The sequence below is a fragment of the Stigmatopora argus genome, chromosome 8, assembly GCF_051989625.1.
Source record: "Stigmatopora argus isolate UIUO_Sarg chromosome 8, RoL_Sarg_1.0, whole genome shotgun sequence".
NCBI lineage: Eukaryota > Metazoa > Chordata > Actinopteri > Syngnathiformes > Syngnathidae > Stigmatopora > Stigmatopora argus.
In genome coordinates this window covers 10389012-10407782 of record NC_135394.1, presented here as the reverse complement: position 1 = coordinate 10407782, position 18771 = coordinate 10389012, and the positions used below count along the sequence as shown (strand labels likewise).

At 39.4% G+C, this 18771-nt stretch overlaps 1 protein-coding gene across 8 annotated transcripts in view; it reads left to right on the top strand.

Moving 5' to 3' along the window:
* The window catches only part of elavl4 (ELAV like neuron-specific RNA binding protein 4), an 81871-nt gene that overhangs the window by 42816 nt on the left and 20284 nt on the right, over positions 1-18771 (top strand). For 6 of the 8 annotated variants that reach the window (XM_077607314.1, XM_077607310.1, XM_077607308.1 and 3 more), the window contains 2 exons: positions 7597-7700; positions 11626-11780. In XM_077607314.1, the coding sequence (XP_077463440.1) occupies positions 7597-7700; positions 11626-11780 (259 nt within the window). The remainder of the gene's footprint in view (positions 1-7596; positions 7701-11625; positions 11781-18771) is intronic. The other 2 variants (XM_077607309.1, XM_077607307.1) reach the window with 1 other exon arrangement.

Below are 18771 nucleotides of genomic sequence, written 5' to 3'. Positions count from 1 at the left end.
TGTTTTGACGCTTGTGGGTGAATAACTGAGGGCTTGTGGGCCTCGCTCTCTTATCTCAGTGCTCTTAGATAGATTCCAAGTAGGTGAAGGAGGACCGGTTGCGCAAGGCTGACGTAACAGGGTTATCCAAGACTCAAAGGGGCTTCACTCTTTGCCGTGAGCTCGCCTTATAGTTCTCTGCTCCAGAGCTAACCCGCCAGCCCACACACTGCAGGCTTCAGTCCACTGGCCCCCAGCTCAGGGAGCCACCATGAGGGGGTGGCTTACGTTTGCATTTGTGTTTGTCCCTGAGCTTGGAGGTGGGCAATTGTGTGTCTGCCTGTGTTGGTAGAAGCTAGCTAGACCTTAGGAACGGCGAGTGGGAGCCTCCTGACTGCAACGTTGGCTGCTACCTTGGCAACCCAGGAGAAAAAGACGTGTTGAATGAGTGAGTGGGAGATGGGTCCACTGTAGATTAGTGCGCGTGTGGGGGATGTTGCCCTCTTTATGAATGTAACTATTTAACCTGCCCACTGTTCAGCCAGATATTTTTTAAGGCCCAGTGGTCCATTGTTTTCATGGTGTCTTGTGCAACCCTACTCAAATTGTCTATTCTTATTTTCTATGTTGCTAAACCAAATGAACCTTTCAGAAAGGAGCAAACTAGATAATTGAAATACAATTTACATGGCAGTGGTGAAAGAGTCAACTTTCAATAAATGGCCAATAATGACTAATTGAAGGATCAATGTATTACATTCAATGGGAACAACAAGAACTCTCGGAGAAGCTTAAAAGATCAAAATATACCCCTACTTGATCCAAAAAAAATTGTCCACATAGTATGTCCATTGCAGGTCTTAAAGGATTTTTTTAATGACCAAAATCACTTGGCCTATGCAGAGTTAAAAAGTGGATACTCTTTTCATAAAATGCATAACTAAAAGAATATTCTAAGAAACATGTATCTGTCTATCTCTTTAGTATGAGTTACATTTGAAGATGACAGACTTAATTTAACTTTAGAGGTACCATGTGCACCTTACATTGTCTCTCCAACAATGTTTTAAATAAGAGTGGTTTCAAAACTGCCAGAGTAAAAACATGACACTTGGCGGTTGGCTCAAATTTAACCACAGTGGAACATTCAAGGTTGAACTATGCCTTCCTAGATTTTTAATTGTGGAAACTATTTTTCAAATCACGAATGATGGAAAGTAAAACACGCCGTATATTCTTTAGTACGCCCCAAACTTTTTCTTTGTATTAAAAATGGCGGAGTGTTTTGCCGACACGACGAGAGTGGTTCAAGCTGTTTTGTGATGGATAACTACATATTTCCAAAGAAGGGGTAATCACACTACAAGGGAACAACGTCAACTAAAATGTTCTTCATGGGAGCAATCACTCTAGATCAAAGAGTATGTTGTGAGCCTCGCCTGATAGAAGCAGATGAGGTTGCTTTCATGTCAGCAGTACGGGGCACTTATACTCGGAACAAAAAAGGACTAAATAATTGTGACCTTCACTGTGCAACGCACGTATTGGTGCATATAAATATGTCACCACTGGAACAATGCACAGCATGCATACATCTATCTATAAAAACTTTGTTTGTCTATATCTGTACCTTAATATAATTTAATACGATGTTGATGTTCAAGGGACGTTGCTGGATACAGCCACACTAGGGCAAAAATTCTCATTATGGAATGTAGTTTATGGCTTAGCCTCACGAGCCACTCAATAGAAATAGCAGCACTTTTTACTTAGCACGCCAAATTGCCTATATACATCTTTATAAGAGTGCCAAAATAACACACTCCCACTCTCCTCTGTAAAGCAGGCGGTAAGGCTAATGCACTGTTGTTTTTTATCAACAAACATTAATGGCTATCATATACATTACATTTTTGGCAAAACTTCCATTATTATATTTACTGTATGGACAGTGATACCATACCTGACTGTATTATTAGGTAATCATGTAATTGAGCTGAATTATTAAATTGGCATAATTTTTAGTGGGTAGGCAACTTTTCTTACTGCTCCCCATTTTCCTGAGTGGCTAGAAGAAATGGCAAAACTGGCACAGCAAGCAAGCAGTCGTCTAATCAATGGAAAATGAAAATCTAACCTCATTAAAAGGCCATTAAGAGGAGAAATGCATCATTTGGTTTCTTGGTTTTAATTGACAATTAAAATATATATAAGTTAGTGTTTCCATTAAGCTAATTTATCAGTGAAAAGACAATTCTTTGGTGAGCTAAAATCCCATTAGAGCTTATTCATCGTGCATCTTAATAGCTTCGCTCGTTGATGTCACGTGGTGTACTTAGTGAAATTATTTTTATGTAAGTGGCGTTACCAATATACTCACACTGACTAGATGAATTCTGTCAGTGGTTCTTGAGCTAAGTGATCTAAGACAGATTACTATTACTACAACAGATACTGTAGGGCGAGACTCCATTTTCAAGTGTGTGAATCCACCTGTTGTGGCCTTGAATGAGCCCTTTTGGGAACTGAATGTGATCAGTCAATCCTTTTGACAATATATACTGCTACAGTTCATCAACGTTTGAACAATATTTCAGTAGACGATGAGCAAAAGAGCCCTGTTCTACCCATAGCTTCTAATTAACAGTTGACTGCGAATGAATTACAATTAATTTTGAACAGTAGTGCCTGCGGCTTCAGTAACCTTCCCACTCTTTCACTTTTAGAAATTACAAATGAGCACAATTAATTTCCAGTGATTAACCCTCAAAAACAGCTTTCGGTTATTGTTACTTTTAAGTTTGAAAACAAGTGAGCAAACCTCTGAGTTTTTCTGACGTACAAGTTGTCATGCTATGTATGAAACTTGGAAGTGAGTCACTTCGAGCACTTTGAAAATGTCTCAGTTTGTGGCTTTGTCGCCAATAATTACAAGATTAGAATGTTTCATTCATTAATTCATTCATTCATATTCTTGTCAGGTCAAATTTATTTCCAGGATATATAGCCCATTGGCAGAAAAAGTGTTCCAAAGGGCTTCAGGCCCACGGTTTTCTAACAGTTATGACTTTCCCCAATCTGATCCCCAAAAAGAGTGAGGAAAAAATCCAAAGTCCCAACAGGGGAAATTTGGAAACCTTTTGAAGGCCAACGGATGAGTTATTTATTGCTGTCTTACAACAAAGTATAAAACTGAAGAATGCCATTCTTGCTTAAGAAAGACAGAATTATGTAACAATCTGGGGGGGACATATTATTGACATTTCTATTCATTTTAATATGGAAAAAAATGTTTTAGAAATGAATGGTGTACTTTATGAGCATGCTTAAAAAATAATTTTTTGTTAAAGCAGCACTTGGCAACCCTTTCTTCAAAAACGTCATTGTTACTCTTATACAAGTTCTATGAAGATGAAACTAGAGCAGTATTTATTAAATTGTAAGTTGTAAAAGAAAAAGAGACACTTTCTAACTGTCAGATATTTTTAATGGTACCACTTGATATTTAGCTATTGTTTGAGATTCAGTGACCCATTTTAAGACGGAGTCAATATCTGAACTCAAGAGTTTTGACTTGACACAGATTTGAAGTCAAGGCGGAATGAAAGGCTGATCCCTCAGGGAAGTCTACCTTTGGTCTAGGCCTGGCTGACAAATCGATTGATTTCAAGTTTTTTATTGGAAATGTATTTTAAAAAAATAATAGTTTTTGCCAATATTGTCTATAGAATATTCAATGAAAAAAGACTTTGTTTGTATAGATATTACTTTGGTATTTGCACAGCACAAATAAGGAGAGAGAAAAAGATTATATTCAAGACGCAAATTTTGCACATTATTGGGCATAGGGATGGTGAAAAATAACTGGAAGTGTTTCTTTGTTTTTCTTTAATGTCCCCAACTTAATAGCTTAGTAACAGCTTCTGCTCCAGGCACACCATGAGTCATTGACTGCCATACATCTTCCCTTTTCTGTCCTGCTGCGATGACACTTTAATGCTCGTGTTGTTTGTATGTGCTCCTGTGATTGGGTGATTAAGTACGTGCCCATGTGTGCATATCTGCCAGTCTATATTGCGTTGGTGTTCCCTCTCCCACCCTTGCATTCTCAATGTGGGCAGTTTACGGGTTGTTCCCTGCTGTTCAGTGCGCCTGAGCAGCAGGGAAGGGGTGGGTGGAATCCCCTCTTGGGCCTCTCCTGGTGCTGCAGGCAGATGTAGTATGTATACTTCTGTCTTCCCAAATCTACATGCTTACATGGGATGTGATGACAGGCTGCAAGTCTGTATTCCACACTCTTCCCTGAAGCACTGAGGACCCCAAGCTTTGCTAGACCGGTAATGTAGGCAGATAGCTATAGCGATGGTTGCCAGCCTTTGTTGCAGTGGCGGCGTACACAAATTTATAATCTGAAATCACAAACTGAACAGGCTTAAATTGGATTTGCACAAACTTGATTCATACGTTGTGGGTCAAGTGACACAATTTATTTGTTGTTGCTGGTGTGTGCTGACTCGCATTGGACATGAGTTTGATGATGAATAATTAATTCTGAACAAGCTGCAATTGAATTGATGAGAGGTTGTGCAACCACATTATCCTGCTTGTTTTTACATCTGCTTTCAAATGTACTTTTGATGCGTTTGGATTGTACCCGTTATCAGTCATAGTAATAGTGGACAAAAGTATGGGAAAGAGCTTGGTTGAATTTTTTAGATAGGAATACATGGTGGAGGGATGTGTAAACATTTCATAGCGACTGTAAATGGGGACTTCGTGTAACAGTGGTAGCATTCACATGGTATATGTAGTTGGCCCAGTTAGGTCGCTTGAATAGCTGTGTGAGTGCAAAGAGTCTCGGTAGCATTAAGCACATGTCAGCCCCTCTAGACTACCCCACACAAGTGCTCTTCACCAGAACACTTAATTTCCAGCTAACCTTCTGGTAACAGCGCTTGTGAAACCTCACATTTCTTGCTAAAGATGATGGGAAGAGGGTGAGAAAGTGGGAGGCAAGGGTGAAAGAGATGGTAAAAGCTTGACTGAAGTGTAGCAAGCAATTGATGCATCTCTAGTTGTACATATGTGCTCATGGGATCCGTGCTTCAAGCTTTTTCTCTGGTGGTCTTGGGGGTCAAAGAGATGACAGAAAAAAATCAACGTACCCAGTTGGCGGTTTTCTGAATAAATGCATCATTTATCTTATTAGAGAAGAGTAAAGACTAAATTTATATTATTTACCTAAACACCATTGGCCATTTCCTAAATTGGATAATATCATTACAATAATTGTTTCATTTCATGTCATCTTACTTATTTACAAAACATAAAAAGCAAAGTAATTTTATTCATGTTTTAGTGCCATTGACGGCAAACATCCAATCCATTTTAGCTGGATTTAAAAAAGCAATTGTTTCGTTCCAAGTTTTGTCACAGTATGTAGATCACTCTAGTATTTCCATCCTGCTTGATTGCCATAAAATAAAACAAATTACAAACCGGGCTCAAAGGATCGATGTGTAAACATCCCTTGAATGTACCAACCAAATATCATTCCAATTGTCAACAAATAACGAGAGAGTAGTAATTGTAGATCGTGTCATCGGGAAGAAATACAAATAATAATCACAGTTATAAGGTCGTACCAATCTGTCCATCATTTTTTACTACAGTAGCCAAATTGGGGTAAGAATCCATAGCCACCTGTAATTTAGGTGGAGACTAAAATACAACCAAACATGGAGGGTTTATTATGGCATAGTTTAATAAAAATCCTCTTGTCCTATGAAGAGGCCCTTCACCTGTACATTATGTGATTTGAAAAGCACCACTTATTAAATATAGGTGAAGGGATGTAATCAAATGACATGGTGAATTATATTTAAAGTGCCAAAGTTACCACCTGATGTCAGCCACGAGGAGGAGGATGAGGAGCTAGAAGAGCGGATGGCTAGTTATAAATAGAAAGTGTCTCTCCAGGATGTCTGTCTTTTAATTAACAATAGAGAGCCTGCGATAATCCACATTAAATCCTGAAGAAAAGAGGGAGGAGAGCAGCGAAGAGAAAAATCATCAGCTTTTTGATGTTGGAACTACAAGTCCCACCTGGCCTCTTCAATACACACTGCTGATACCCATAGCCCAAACGTATTTATTCGGTGAAACAGCCGCACTCTCTATTTTGCAATTCACTTTGTCTCCTACTAACCGCTGTCTGTTCCCATTAACATGAATATCTGCATGCTGCCCTTCTCGCACCGACGGGGATACGTTGCGCTCGCGTTGGTGGATCGGGGCTGTTTGAGGAAAACAAGCCGAGTGAAGATCCCCCATGGCTGCGGGCGTCTGCTTAAAGTCCGACGCCTGTTGAAAGGCTTGATCTGTAGGGGGAGACGTCAGGCTTGCTTCACACTCAAATGATATCTGCTGCTGAGGACACTTTACAGCTGCTCTAAAGAGAGCCAAATATGCTCTCAAATACACTTAGTGTCATGCTTTAATTGCCGGGTTGCTTGCTTGAGTCTCACTGTCATAGTGCTCGCTCGTTGTGCTTCAGTAGTCATCCATCTTAATGTACATACACTAACTTAACTCTACCATGGCTTTAAGTATGTGTCTGTGTTCATCAACGAAGATGAACCAAATGACAAAGTAGAATGGAAAAAAAACATTTGTGGTTACATTTTTGTTAACAGTATTGTGCATTTATACAACAGTTATTGAAATGAAAGACATGGATCTCTTTGTTTTTGTATTTTATCCCTAGAAGCAGTATTTACACACCTTTAAATGACAAAATTCAAAAATATATATATTTTCTTTTGTTGAATTGTATGAAAAACTAAAACTAATGAAAATACTAATAAAAACGAAATGAATATTTATTCAAAAAAAAATAACTTGTACTAAGTAGGACATTTAGCTATTTAACTAACTAATTTAGAGAGAAAAAACTAAATAAAGCTAAAGTAAAATAAAATCTTGAATAGAATAGAATATATCACCTCTGGAGGTTGATATTTGTATAAACAACTATTCACTATCTGAGGTTGCCATCAAATGTTCCATCTCTCTCTTCATGGTCTGCTTCAAAATACCCCCAAAATACTCAAAACGGCATACAAAGAGCAAAATACAAATTGCGTGATAAATGTTCATCCTCTTGGTTGTTTTACTGTTAAAAAATAAATTAATTAAATTAAACTTCCACTGTATCTTGTAACTAGTCTTTTGCTGGTTTGTCATATGTATCACATTGTCTTTTTGGATTTTTTGGCAGAAAATACAATTAATTACTTTTTTTTGTTCAAAAATTGTTCAGTGATGATAAATTAGATGACCGAGTACTATTGTGTAATCATACTACATAATCAGCCGACTAGAATAAAGAATGGCAATCCGAATTTAAACTCAAACTCTGGGGCAGCAATCACGTTGATTCAATGTAGCCTATTATTTTCACTGTATATAAAGTGTGATGAACGTTTTTCATTATGAGATGCCAGCCCTATTTTTTCCTTCCTCAACTTGTCTATATTGACTATGTGTTGCGTCATGACGACTATAAATGGCGATGTCGATGAAGGTCTAATGGCTTCTTCTTCCTGCTTCATTCAGGTCAAAGTCTGGGCTATGGCTTTGTCAACTACATTGATCCAAAGGACGCAGAGAAAGCCATCAACACGTTAAATGGACTCCGACTTCAGACCAAAACGATCAAGGTAACAAAAGACAGTGTGTGTGTCAACAGTCTCCATATGGCCATACTGCGTAATCCAATACCTTACTATAAAGTAGCAATTGGCCACTAGATAACAATGCTGTTCTCCGGTGCAGATGTGCAACTTTCATTCCATTTCTGAACCGCTTATCCACACAAGGGTTGCGGGGGGTGCTGGAGTCAATCCTTACTAAATACCAGCACTGATAGAAACAAAAACAGAGCCTTTATGTATTGTTTTTCAGTGTTTTATACTGGTTTACCTCAATTTGATTTTGCAATATGCATAAAGCCTAAGTCCATCCCAATGATATAGTACTGTGGAGTCCTACAATGATTCATTCATTTTCCGTACTGCGTATCCTAAACAAGGGTCGCGGGGGTGCTGTAGCCTGTGTAAGACATTTTTGGGCTGTATAGGTCCGGGACAACCTCAATTGGTTGCCAGCTGTTGCAAATGTTATTTTAAAATAAGTGCTGTAGCTATTTTGGGATGTTGTTGGTAATTTATCTTGGAGGCAGAATTGTTAATAACATGCTTGAGCCTCAGAAATAATTGGCCCAAAAAAAAGACAACTCGATTTTTACTTTGTGGCTTTTGATATTTCATGTTGAAATTACTGAGGCACTTCTGGGAGATAACAAGATGTCATCATGCCAGTTTCAAAATGTTTGAAGTCTCTATTGTTATTTAATACAATTGGCATGCTTGATGACAGTTGTCATCGCACTTCCACAGACACGTCACAGTTTTGTTGCCACTACAAATGCACGATAAATTAGTATTTGTTAGATTTTTTTATTTTTTAGGGGGACGTATTTCCCTCTGAAGATCTGTGTCTGAGCTGCTTGCTTTCAAGGCGACCAGTAATCTGTGGCTCCGGGGTAATCCCTGGATGCACATCCTTGTCAAACTGCTCTAATCTGATCCAATCTAATCAAATTCATCACATCTAATCTGATGTAATCTAATGTAATAGGATGGGATTAGCCCACAGTTGTGAAAACCCTCTGAGGATCCCAGCTCTCTCCTGTCGATGCGCTCTGCCTGGCCCGGGTTCAGCACCGCAGCCCGCCTCTGGCTGAACCTCTGCCAAAGAGACACAATTATATGTGATGTGTGCGTGTGTAATCCTGTGATGAGCCGTTGAATGTGTTTGTGCGTGTGCTTCCGCTTGTTTGAATCCGTAGCGACGTTTATGTTTGTCATCCATATGTACAACACACAGTGGTCCTTGTTGGCATATATATATATATATATTTGCATGTTAGCTCCATCAGAACTCCCCCACCTTTATCTTTTAGTGAGTAACAGAGCAATAATTCACTTGTAAATCTATCATTTCATTTTTATGGTTAATAAATCATTTTTGCATCTTAAACTTCCAAGTATGCGGAATTAGAGTCATTTAAGAGTTAATGCAGGGCTGGTATTAATGTTTCAATTGGTGAGGCGGTTGGTGTGTTTCCTTAGTTTGAGGCTTGTAAGTAGTAAAATGCTAAATTACAGTGTAGTCAATGGAGAAACAGTTGAATTTTTAAGACACTGTAGTTTGTTTATTAGCGACAATGGCAGCCAACCATTGCTTTTACCAACCTTGCCTTATGCATGTACCTGTTCCATTTCCTGTCAAAGCATACCCAAGCGCCTCTAAAGCAAAGGGGCCAATTAAGAGCCAGTGTGTTCTTTTATAATAAAGATTGCACCGCCGGCTTGTTGCCAGGACACTTGTGAGGAAAAGCTTCACGTGTCCTCTGGCGATGTTTTTTGCCTTTGAGTCTTTAAATCCTTGAGTATCTTTTTGTAGCTTCCTGCATCTTGACACCTCCGATGTTGTCAGCCTGCGATACCGCGCCCCGAATGAGGTGTGAGCGGAAGCAGCGTGCCAAAGGTAGAGGAGGCCCCCTGTCACACGTGTGCGCACCGTCTCCGACACATTCAAACGCCCTGTTCTTGTGCAAACGTTAATCTTAACACTTTGAGTTTCCTCCCAACTTTTCCACACACATACATGCACATTCACGCACACATACACACACATCTTTGCACCACACTTTTACACAATAGCGCTCACAGCTTGAGGAGGTGTTGATGGATTAGACATCTGCAGTTGGCTGACAAGCAGAGAAAATGAGGGAGCACGAAAAAGAGGGGAAAGTGCTGCAGAATGTGAGGAAGAGGGAAAAGTTTAATGAGGCAGCAAGAAGGAGAAAGAAGAGAAAGGGGAAAAAGGTCCAGATAGAGAATACTTTCACCATTTAGATCAAGGACAAAATGGCGCGGGGAATGGCACAGACCAGCAAAAGTAGAAAAATGGATGGAAAGCCCACTGTTCATTGAGAGTTAACCTGTTCAAGGATATGACATACTACATAGCCACCGTATTTGCCTGACTTTAACCTGACTTGATGGCTCATGTCTCCCACCCGTCATTGCTAATGAAAGCACCGCGAGGCAAAGCTGCTCCAGTCGGCGGTAGAGGTAATGGGATTTCACTTGAAACTTTGCCGGAGCAAAATCAGGTCTACATGAAGATGTTTGGGGACATGGGGTGACAACTGCAAAGTTCACTGGCAGAAAACGACGCTGGCTACCATTTGGAAACGTCTGGGGTTGACACCAGAGTGGAAGTGGCTGCCAAGCGACTCTGAAATCTATGTGTGTCTGGACATGTGCTTTCGTGTATGGGTGAAAGCATGTCAGATCTTTTAGATGTGTACCTACCTTTTTTGAGTCATCCTTGCAAAGCTAAAGTGGGAAACCCTACAACTGTAAGCCATGTATAAGTGTGTCATTGTGGGCATCTCATCTCACTTACACGTTAACTCTTGCGGCACCATTGGCAATCATCGACGTCCTATCGTGTGGCTTCATCTTCTTCTGGTGATGTGATTTTGAATTTGTTTCTCACTAGTAGAAATTAAATTAAAATATGAACATTGCGTGAACGAGAGAACGTAAAAGATCACGATGCTCGTGTTTTATTTCTCCATCATTGGATATTGTGCTTCACATAACAAAACATGAAGTGGACGCCGTTTGGGTGAAGGTAGAAAACAAAAGTCTATACATTGTTTCTGATGATGAAACATAGTGAGGCAATTCCCAGCAACATCACTCTTTGTGTGTTTATTTCTTTTTCAATTCTTTTGAAGTGCTTGTTCTGACTTTGTGTATATTGGCTGCCATTTCCTGGGAAAATTGAGAAAATGCTCTGTTGTTGGAGAACAATAATCTGGTGTTGTCTTTGCTATGGGACCTATTTTACTCTCAGAAAGGCCATTGTTCTCAAAACAAGTAGCTAAAAGGGCATTTTTCTCAGTTGTTAGTAAAAAATTGTCTTGTGTAAATGGACCTCAAATCTCAGGTGGGAGAAGCACCAAAGTGGGGGTTATGTGTGAATCCAGCTAGTTCATACTAAGGCGTTTCTCAGCGGCTTGTTATTTGAGTGCACTGGTAAAAGTTTAACAGAGTTTTTTTATCCTTTTCTTGAGTTTCTTTTTCTTATTTTTTTTAAACCAAAGTTGCAATTCAATTATATGTTGACAGGGAAAGCAAATATCATAATTCATATAATCATATTTCATGATCCAAATGGTCCAAGTTTTAATGACAAAACTTTGACACTGGGAGCATTCCTTTACAAACGCAAAGTCGAACGACCTAAAGGGAGAAACCTTTCCTAAATTCAACCAGAAAATGACTAAGTGTTGTATCACTATTGTTCCTCGGTGTTGAATCTGTTCCTCGCTGAGATAATCCCCAATGTAATGTCTCATTTTCCTCCCTCTCTCAGTATCCACTAACACGTTCGTCTGCTTGCCCGTAGACACATCATTGTAGTCATTACGGCTTAATCTTATCAAACATGGAAGTGATCTTATTTGTTGGTTCACCTGAAAGACCTTTTCTTTTTGCGCCGCAGGTCTCGTACGCCCGACCCAGCTCGGCCTCGATCCGTGACGCCAACCTGTATGTGAGCGGCCTGCCCAAGACAATGACCCAGAAGGAGCTGGAGCAGCTCTTCTCGCAGTACGGACGCATCATCACCTCCCGCATCCTCGTCGACCAGGTCACAGGTATCCATGGGGCTAGCAACTCCTTATTTTGGCGGTAGCTAAAGCTTTTATGCAACTGATTTCTCCGGTTTATCTATCCATTCATTTCTTTACATCTTATCTTGTATAGCAATGAAAAGAAAAGGTAAAAAAAACAACATTTGATTCACAGTAAAATCCTGCAAGCTGATAGTTGTCAGATTTGTACCATTAGAAAACCCCTAAAAATGTAACTTTCAAATGAAAAGCTCACACTGCAAAATAATGACAGTTTAACTGTCGTTTTACAAAAAAAGGGACTCTACTCTAAAAAGTATGAATGTCTGGTGGCATGACTGTTCACCCAGGGCTTGAATCCATCTTTTCAGTGTGGCAGTTAAGCGTGCTGACAACTGAGTCAACACTTCAGTCTAGTTACGGCTGCCTGTCCATTCTTGTAAATCTTTAAGGTAAGGGTTTCCTTGCCTTGTATATTACACAGCACTTCCTCCAAACAGTATTTAGCAGCTTGCTAGTCAGCAGACTCCACTACCAAGATGCCGGTGTGGCTTCTAATTATTTACTCTCCTATTCACAGCATCTGAGTGGGAATTGAGCCTATAATGCTAGCAGCCAAGTCAGGGTTTAGGGCAAAGAATTGAGTTTTTTTAATAATGCTACTCTGTGTTTGCTCATGGATTCAGGGGTCCTGTACCCAAATTGTTGATTGTGCTGCATTAAAAGTAAGGAATGGAAATTTCACAGCAGATCTGAAGTATGTTAGTGCAAATGCATAAATGGCAGTCAAGGAGTGCATTTTTATCTCCTGTCACGTAAATAGTAGCCTTGTAGGAGCCTGTAGGCAATGGGAGCTGTTTAGTAACTATACAAATAATTCATATTTTTCATTTGTTTTTACACGCTGAAGGCCTGTCTAACGTCTTTGATCTGTTCATGAATGCGATAGAAAAATATATATAAACAAATGTCAGGCTTCCTACAACACGACTGCAGCTGGGGATTTTGAATCTCAAATCGTACCACTGAAAAATCAATTTAAAAAATTAAATTAATTCAAAACAAACCCTAATATCGTCTTCCCCGAGAGGATCTCGGCAACGGAGTGTTCACATAAGAAGCACAAGCTGTTGAACATGCATTACATGCTCAAATGAGACTCCATACTAAAAATTGAACCATCTCAACCCATTGTGTTTAAGATGGAGCCCTCCAGCATCTCTTAGATTCATTTCAGGTGGTGCGTACGCATTCTTTTGCAAGGAAGATAGTAGGGTTCACATTGCGCATGTGCCTACAGGCTGAAACCTGCCCCAGTGTTATGTGCAATGTGTACTAATGAAGCAGAATAAATCCGTAGTGGTAGTGAAGTGTTGGACCGCCTGTAGATGGCAGAGCGAGGAGGATAAGGGCTTGTAGGAGTGGGGAAAGGAAAACAAAGGCGATGCATAGAGGAAACCAATGAGGCAAAAATAAAAAGCACACTCGGTAGGATAGATATCATATACAGTGCGTGTGAAGTAGAGGAAATGGGATGAGGGAAGGAGTTCCAAAAAGAGCCTTTCCTTACCCATCAGTTTACATGTGAAGGCGAATGCATTCCCTACTTAAAGAAACGGTCATGTCGTATAACCGCGCAACCGAGATAGACCACAGGGATTTCCGGCAAAGCAACGCAAGCCAAAAAAACACACGGCAAGGCCACAGAAAACACATCTGTTCACACCCACACGCATGTTCATCAACCATTTTTAGCAGCTCAGCTCAGGCCACATACTATGAATAAAACAAACCTGAGGCTGGTCACGCCAAGGCAACGTTCTTTATGCATTCACCGCAGCTCTGGTTCACTTCTGACTCAATAATTCATCGTGTTGCCATTCTTGACTTACAAGAGGTCACTTTTGCAGGGAAAGAGAAGCTTTCTTTCCCACTGGCTCCCAAATAACGTACAATAGCAGTGGGAAAGAAAATCTTAATCGAGCAACTTGTAATGTGTCAGTAGCCCAAACACCTGCTTTGTGTTTTCCAAGATACAGTGCTGTTCCTCGACTGTTTATAACCGAAACACTTTATTCTCAAATTAGTTTTTACGATTGAAGTGAAATGATAGACTGAAATACGATTAGGTAACTCTTTGGCTGCTGTTTTTACACTGAGCAAACAGTAACTTTGTTATATTACCACTTAAGTAAACACATCAACAACCTTCCTAGCATTGTAATATCATTTTAATATTCCCAATAGTGCTTCTTTTTTCAACTTGTCAAACTATACTGCATAATATTGGCTGGTTTTCTGTTTCGAATGCAGTAATCAACTAGTTTATCATCTCGATTGAAACAATTTTTCATTCTCACTGTAATAAAAGCAATCAATAAGTATAATATAAGTTTATTCCAAAATGCCTCTGCATTATTAATATTATGGGGTCTTAATGTTGTTGTTTTTGATTTGTGTACAGTGACAAATACCTCCAAATTAAACTTGAGGCATCGTAAATAAAAGAGAAGAGACTATAGAGTACCCTTGCACAACATTTTTTAGTTATTTTTTTAGGAAATTTGCATCACCACGCAAGTTATGTTGGGGGTAATTAATCATACATGCAGATCAAAATAAAAAGGGGTTTGAAACTCAATTTTGTCACGGGCTACATAGTATTGTTTCCTCCAGAGGGCCATTTGACAACAAATTTGACTCATTGGCTCAAAGTGACTACAGTAGATGTCCAATACAAAATCAATTAGGTGCCGAGGGTCGGCAGTGGCAGTGAAATGTTGAACAATTTTAGTATTATTGAGACTGTTGGCTTCTGAACAGAGCCTTGTGGCATAGCAATGGAAAATGAGATGAAATGGTAGTGTTATTTTTCGGAGGTCTTTCAGGTTTAGTCTTAATTCTTGGGCCAAAAATACTTATTTATCATAGTCATATTTCCAAATGTTTCCAAAAAGAGAGATATTTCATACTAATTAAAATTCTCTTTTAACTGCCAGAAGGGATGCCACCATTTAAATGATAACAAATTGATTAGCAAATGAACCCTTTGGATTAAAGATGAAACATATTCAATAAACAAGAACAGTGTAGGTGCTGTGGGTCATAAATTGTACATTTTCATGACCTGGTTGAGTAAAAATGTACACCTAACAATGCTCCTTCTGTGTAGGGCTGGGAAAAGGATTTGTTTGAAATGTCCCAAGTCTAAAATTGGGTCAATGTCGTCAGTCAAGTAAATTCTAGGTTGGGGCTGCTCAATGTATGACGAGAGATCCAATGTGCCCATTTGCCATTATTGCTCTTGCGACTATACCACCGAGACACACGTACACACCAGGGATGTACCTGAAGGTGTCCCCAGAAGGTTAAGGATCAGCCGGAGAAATGTTAATGATTAATTAGGCGGTAGGAGTTGGTGGTGATTAAAAACATAGAGGATTTAGGAGGGTCCCCAGGAGTAATGCTTCAGTACCATTTCCTTATTGGCACACACAGGCAAAGACGCACACACAAGCAGACACACGTTGTCATCAAGAGAGATATTTCATACTAATTAAAATCCTCTTTTAACTGCCAGAAATTTAAGTATGGCGCAAGAAATAGGACAGACAAAGACAACGGCTGTTTTACACAGTTTGGCCGTAATAATTTATACATTGGTAAATAAAATAAAAGTTGATCACACAGTTGGAAATGTGCAAATTGGAGAAGGTTGTATTTGTATATATATATATATATATATATATATATATATATATATATATATATATATATATATATATATATATGATGAGACATTGATGATTTTTTTTTCAAATGTTTCAGTTCAAGCAGCAGTAACTTTTGTCTTGTCAGTCCAGTAAGAGATAATATTTGATATATAAATATTAATAGAGGAATGAAAGGTGGAAAACTAGTGACCTTCTGAACAGAGCCTTGTGGAATACCGATGGGAAATGAGATGAAATAGTGGTGTTATTTTTCAGAGGTCTTTCAGGTTTAGTCTTAATATTGGGGCCAAAAAAACTTATTTGTCATAGTCAAATTTCCAAATGTTTCCAAAACGTTTCGTCAGTGAAGAATCAAAGCTTTCCGTCTCGTCATAGGCTAAAAATAAACAAAAATTCCCACCAATTTCAGATCAATATTTACAGTCAACACCTCTTTTCACAACTGTTGTTATATTTCTCCGAAATTGCTCAGGTGCCTGAGTTAGTCAGTAAAGAGCATGTATACTCTTTGTTTGTGCTGTGTATGTCTTTTGGGCTGATGAGACATTTAAGAAGTGAGCAGTGCACAAATCAAAACAAGCAAGGCTGAGTGACAGCATGTTTGCCATAAAAGTCGTGAATTCAGGAAGTCATATGTCAAAGGAACCCCTGTCAACACAGGGATTGCACAATGAGCAAGAGTGGGAAGATTGGACTGTTTTCCATTCACTGAACCGTGACTTCCCATAATACATAATCTGAGGTATCTGAAAGTAAATCCCCCTAGATTCCCCACAGAGACTCGCAAGGATCATCACTTTTTCTTCCTCGGATTTCTAGTTCTCCGTCTTAATCCATGTAGTAGTAATACAAGACGGATTTTCCCCCCTTCCTGTCTTTGATTTGAGACCCAAGGGAAAGGAGTCCAAGATGGGGCCTTGTGACAGCTTTGGATCGATACTTGCCTGCATGTGAACAGAGGTCAACGCCATATAATCAATGATTGCTAATACATTAGAAGCATCTGCGCCTTTGTGACCGTCGATGTGAAACTAAAGTGCTGATAACTGTAGGTTGCTTGGTTGTGCTGCTTCAGATCTCCATGGTAACAACTTGCAAACACAACTCGAGATGATGGTGATTGCCTCTGTTCCCACCAACGAGTGCATTTTGCACACTGAATGAATAATTAGCTGGTATTCAGTTTAACTTGGATGGATGGGAGCATTGTTCCTGATCAAAATAGCAATAAATTATGATTTAGATGATGCCGCCGCTGCTGGTGAAGCGTTTTTACCCTTCCGAAATTAAACAAAGCAACTGCAGCATAACGTGCCCGGACTACAAAAGGCAGTTATCCTAGTTTCCCCGGAACTGAGCATTTATTGAAGTATTTTGCTGCGACGTGTTGAAATAACCTCTTATTGAGACAAATGTTAATGGGTAAATATTCATTCAAGTAATTACAGGAGAAGTTGAAAAGCCTCCTGGTGCAATGGCTGCAGCCTTGATTTGCTTTGTTTTCCTTTGGTTGCTTTTCTATTATCTCAAGAGAACACACAAATCCTGTGGTGGCCAAGGCTTAGCGCACATTCACACCCACATGCAGATATCAACTCACACAGTTACACACGTGCGAGCAGACAGATGGTTGAAGCTTCCCTCTGACAGAGGCTAAAGCACAGGGCACCTCCACTCTTCAAAGTCTATGCTTCTCTTCACTGGCTACTTTTTCAAATGCCATCTGTAGCTCGGCACTCTAATGTTACTTAAAACAAGGACAATAACCCCCTTCCCATTTCACTTTAATTAAAGAACTGCATCAGAAGCATTTCTTTTTTGCAGCTGCCATACCATAACTCCTTTGGAAAAGAGAGTCCAATCATTTGATTTAGTTGGCACATTGTGCTGCTATTTTAATAGGTTTGCTAGAAGTGTTCACTGTAAAAGGGATAGGGATGGAGAAAATGCTCTAGCATAAATTATTCTTAAGCATTTTGGCAGTGGTGTCTTGAAATAGGTTAAGCTTCTTCAATGCCATTGACTAGATCACTGCCAGTCCTCCCAGTTAAAATGGATTGAACTTCTTTCCAACAATGGCAGCCGATGAGTTTTTATTTTCTGTGATCAGGGTTCGTATTCGTAATGTCATTTGTGTTTTTTTATAAAGGAAAAAAATGCAGAATATTTCATATGTTGGCCTCTACATACGAAATATTCCTACAATTGCCTAAAAATGAACCGGAAGTAGCTCCACAAACACCCCAAAATATACACAAAGTGAGCCAAAATGGACTCATAGACTGACATTGTCATGTTAAATGTCCAATTCATATAAACTGCGAAGACTGATCGCGAACGCTTATCTTTCAGTGGCTTTGACAGAGCCAGCAATCCAATCCATTCTAATTGGATTGAACGTCTAACACCATCAATGGCTGCCAATGAATAAAAAAATTAAATAAAAACATAAAATAGAATTCCTGGGGTAAAAATTTCAAATGCATTCATGCAAACATTCATAAGTAGAGTATCTTCTTTTTCAAGGTGATACAATTTTATTGTGCATAGAGATGTTCACTGGCCCAAATAAGATGAAATAATAGTAGCAATCTTTTGAGATTAATATGTAAGCCATTACACTGAAACACATACTTAGGTCAAAAATAGGCAAATGTGATTTCCGTCAGCCCTATTATAATTTTGAGGAGCTTTCCAAAACTGCATAGATTTTAAAAATCTTTTTATACCTGCTAGTCATCACATATTCTCTCCTTCAAATTTGCAAGAAGAAAATGGCTACAGAACCCATGAGGCATACTTGCTATTCAGAAGTCCTTAACAATCATCCTTCTGTCAAATAAACTGACTTCTAAGCCTCATTTTAATCATTCATGAAGGACCTCCGCCACCCTGGAATATTGCATTAAGCAACCCACTAACATTCATTGGAGTCGATCACTATTCTGTAAATTATATAGCTTTTTTTTCCAAGGGAGACTACCTATGTTTGTGTTGGAGTGAGCAGAAAGAGCACAGTGTCCTTTTATCATCTTTTTAATGTCACCTTCTAACATTCTCCATCACCTTCTCTCCTTTTGCCATTTCCCTCCATCCGCATCGGTTGCCTCCTGCTCCTCCCCAACCCGCCCATCTCCACCTCGAACGCTGGCTTCTGTCCTCCAACCTTCCTCTTTCTGTTCCCCCCTCCCCAGATTGAGGTAGCGTGGTATTAGTAAGGCAGGCAATGCGCCTGTCAGTGTGTGTTAGAGAGAGATAAGCACAGGTAGAAGGAGTTACATA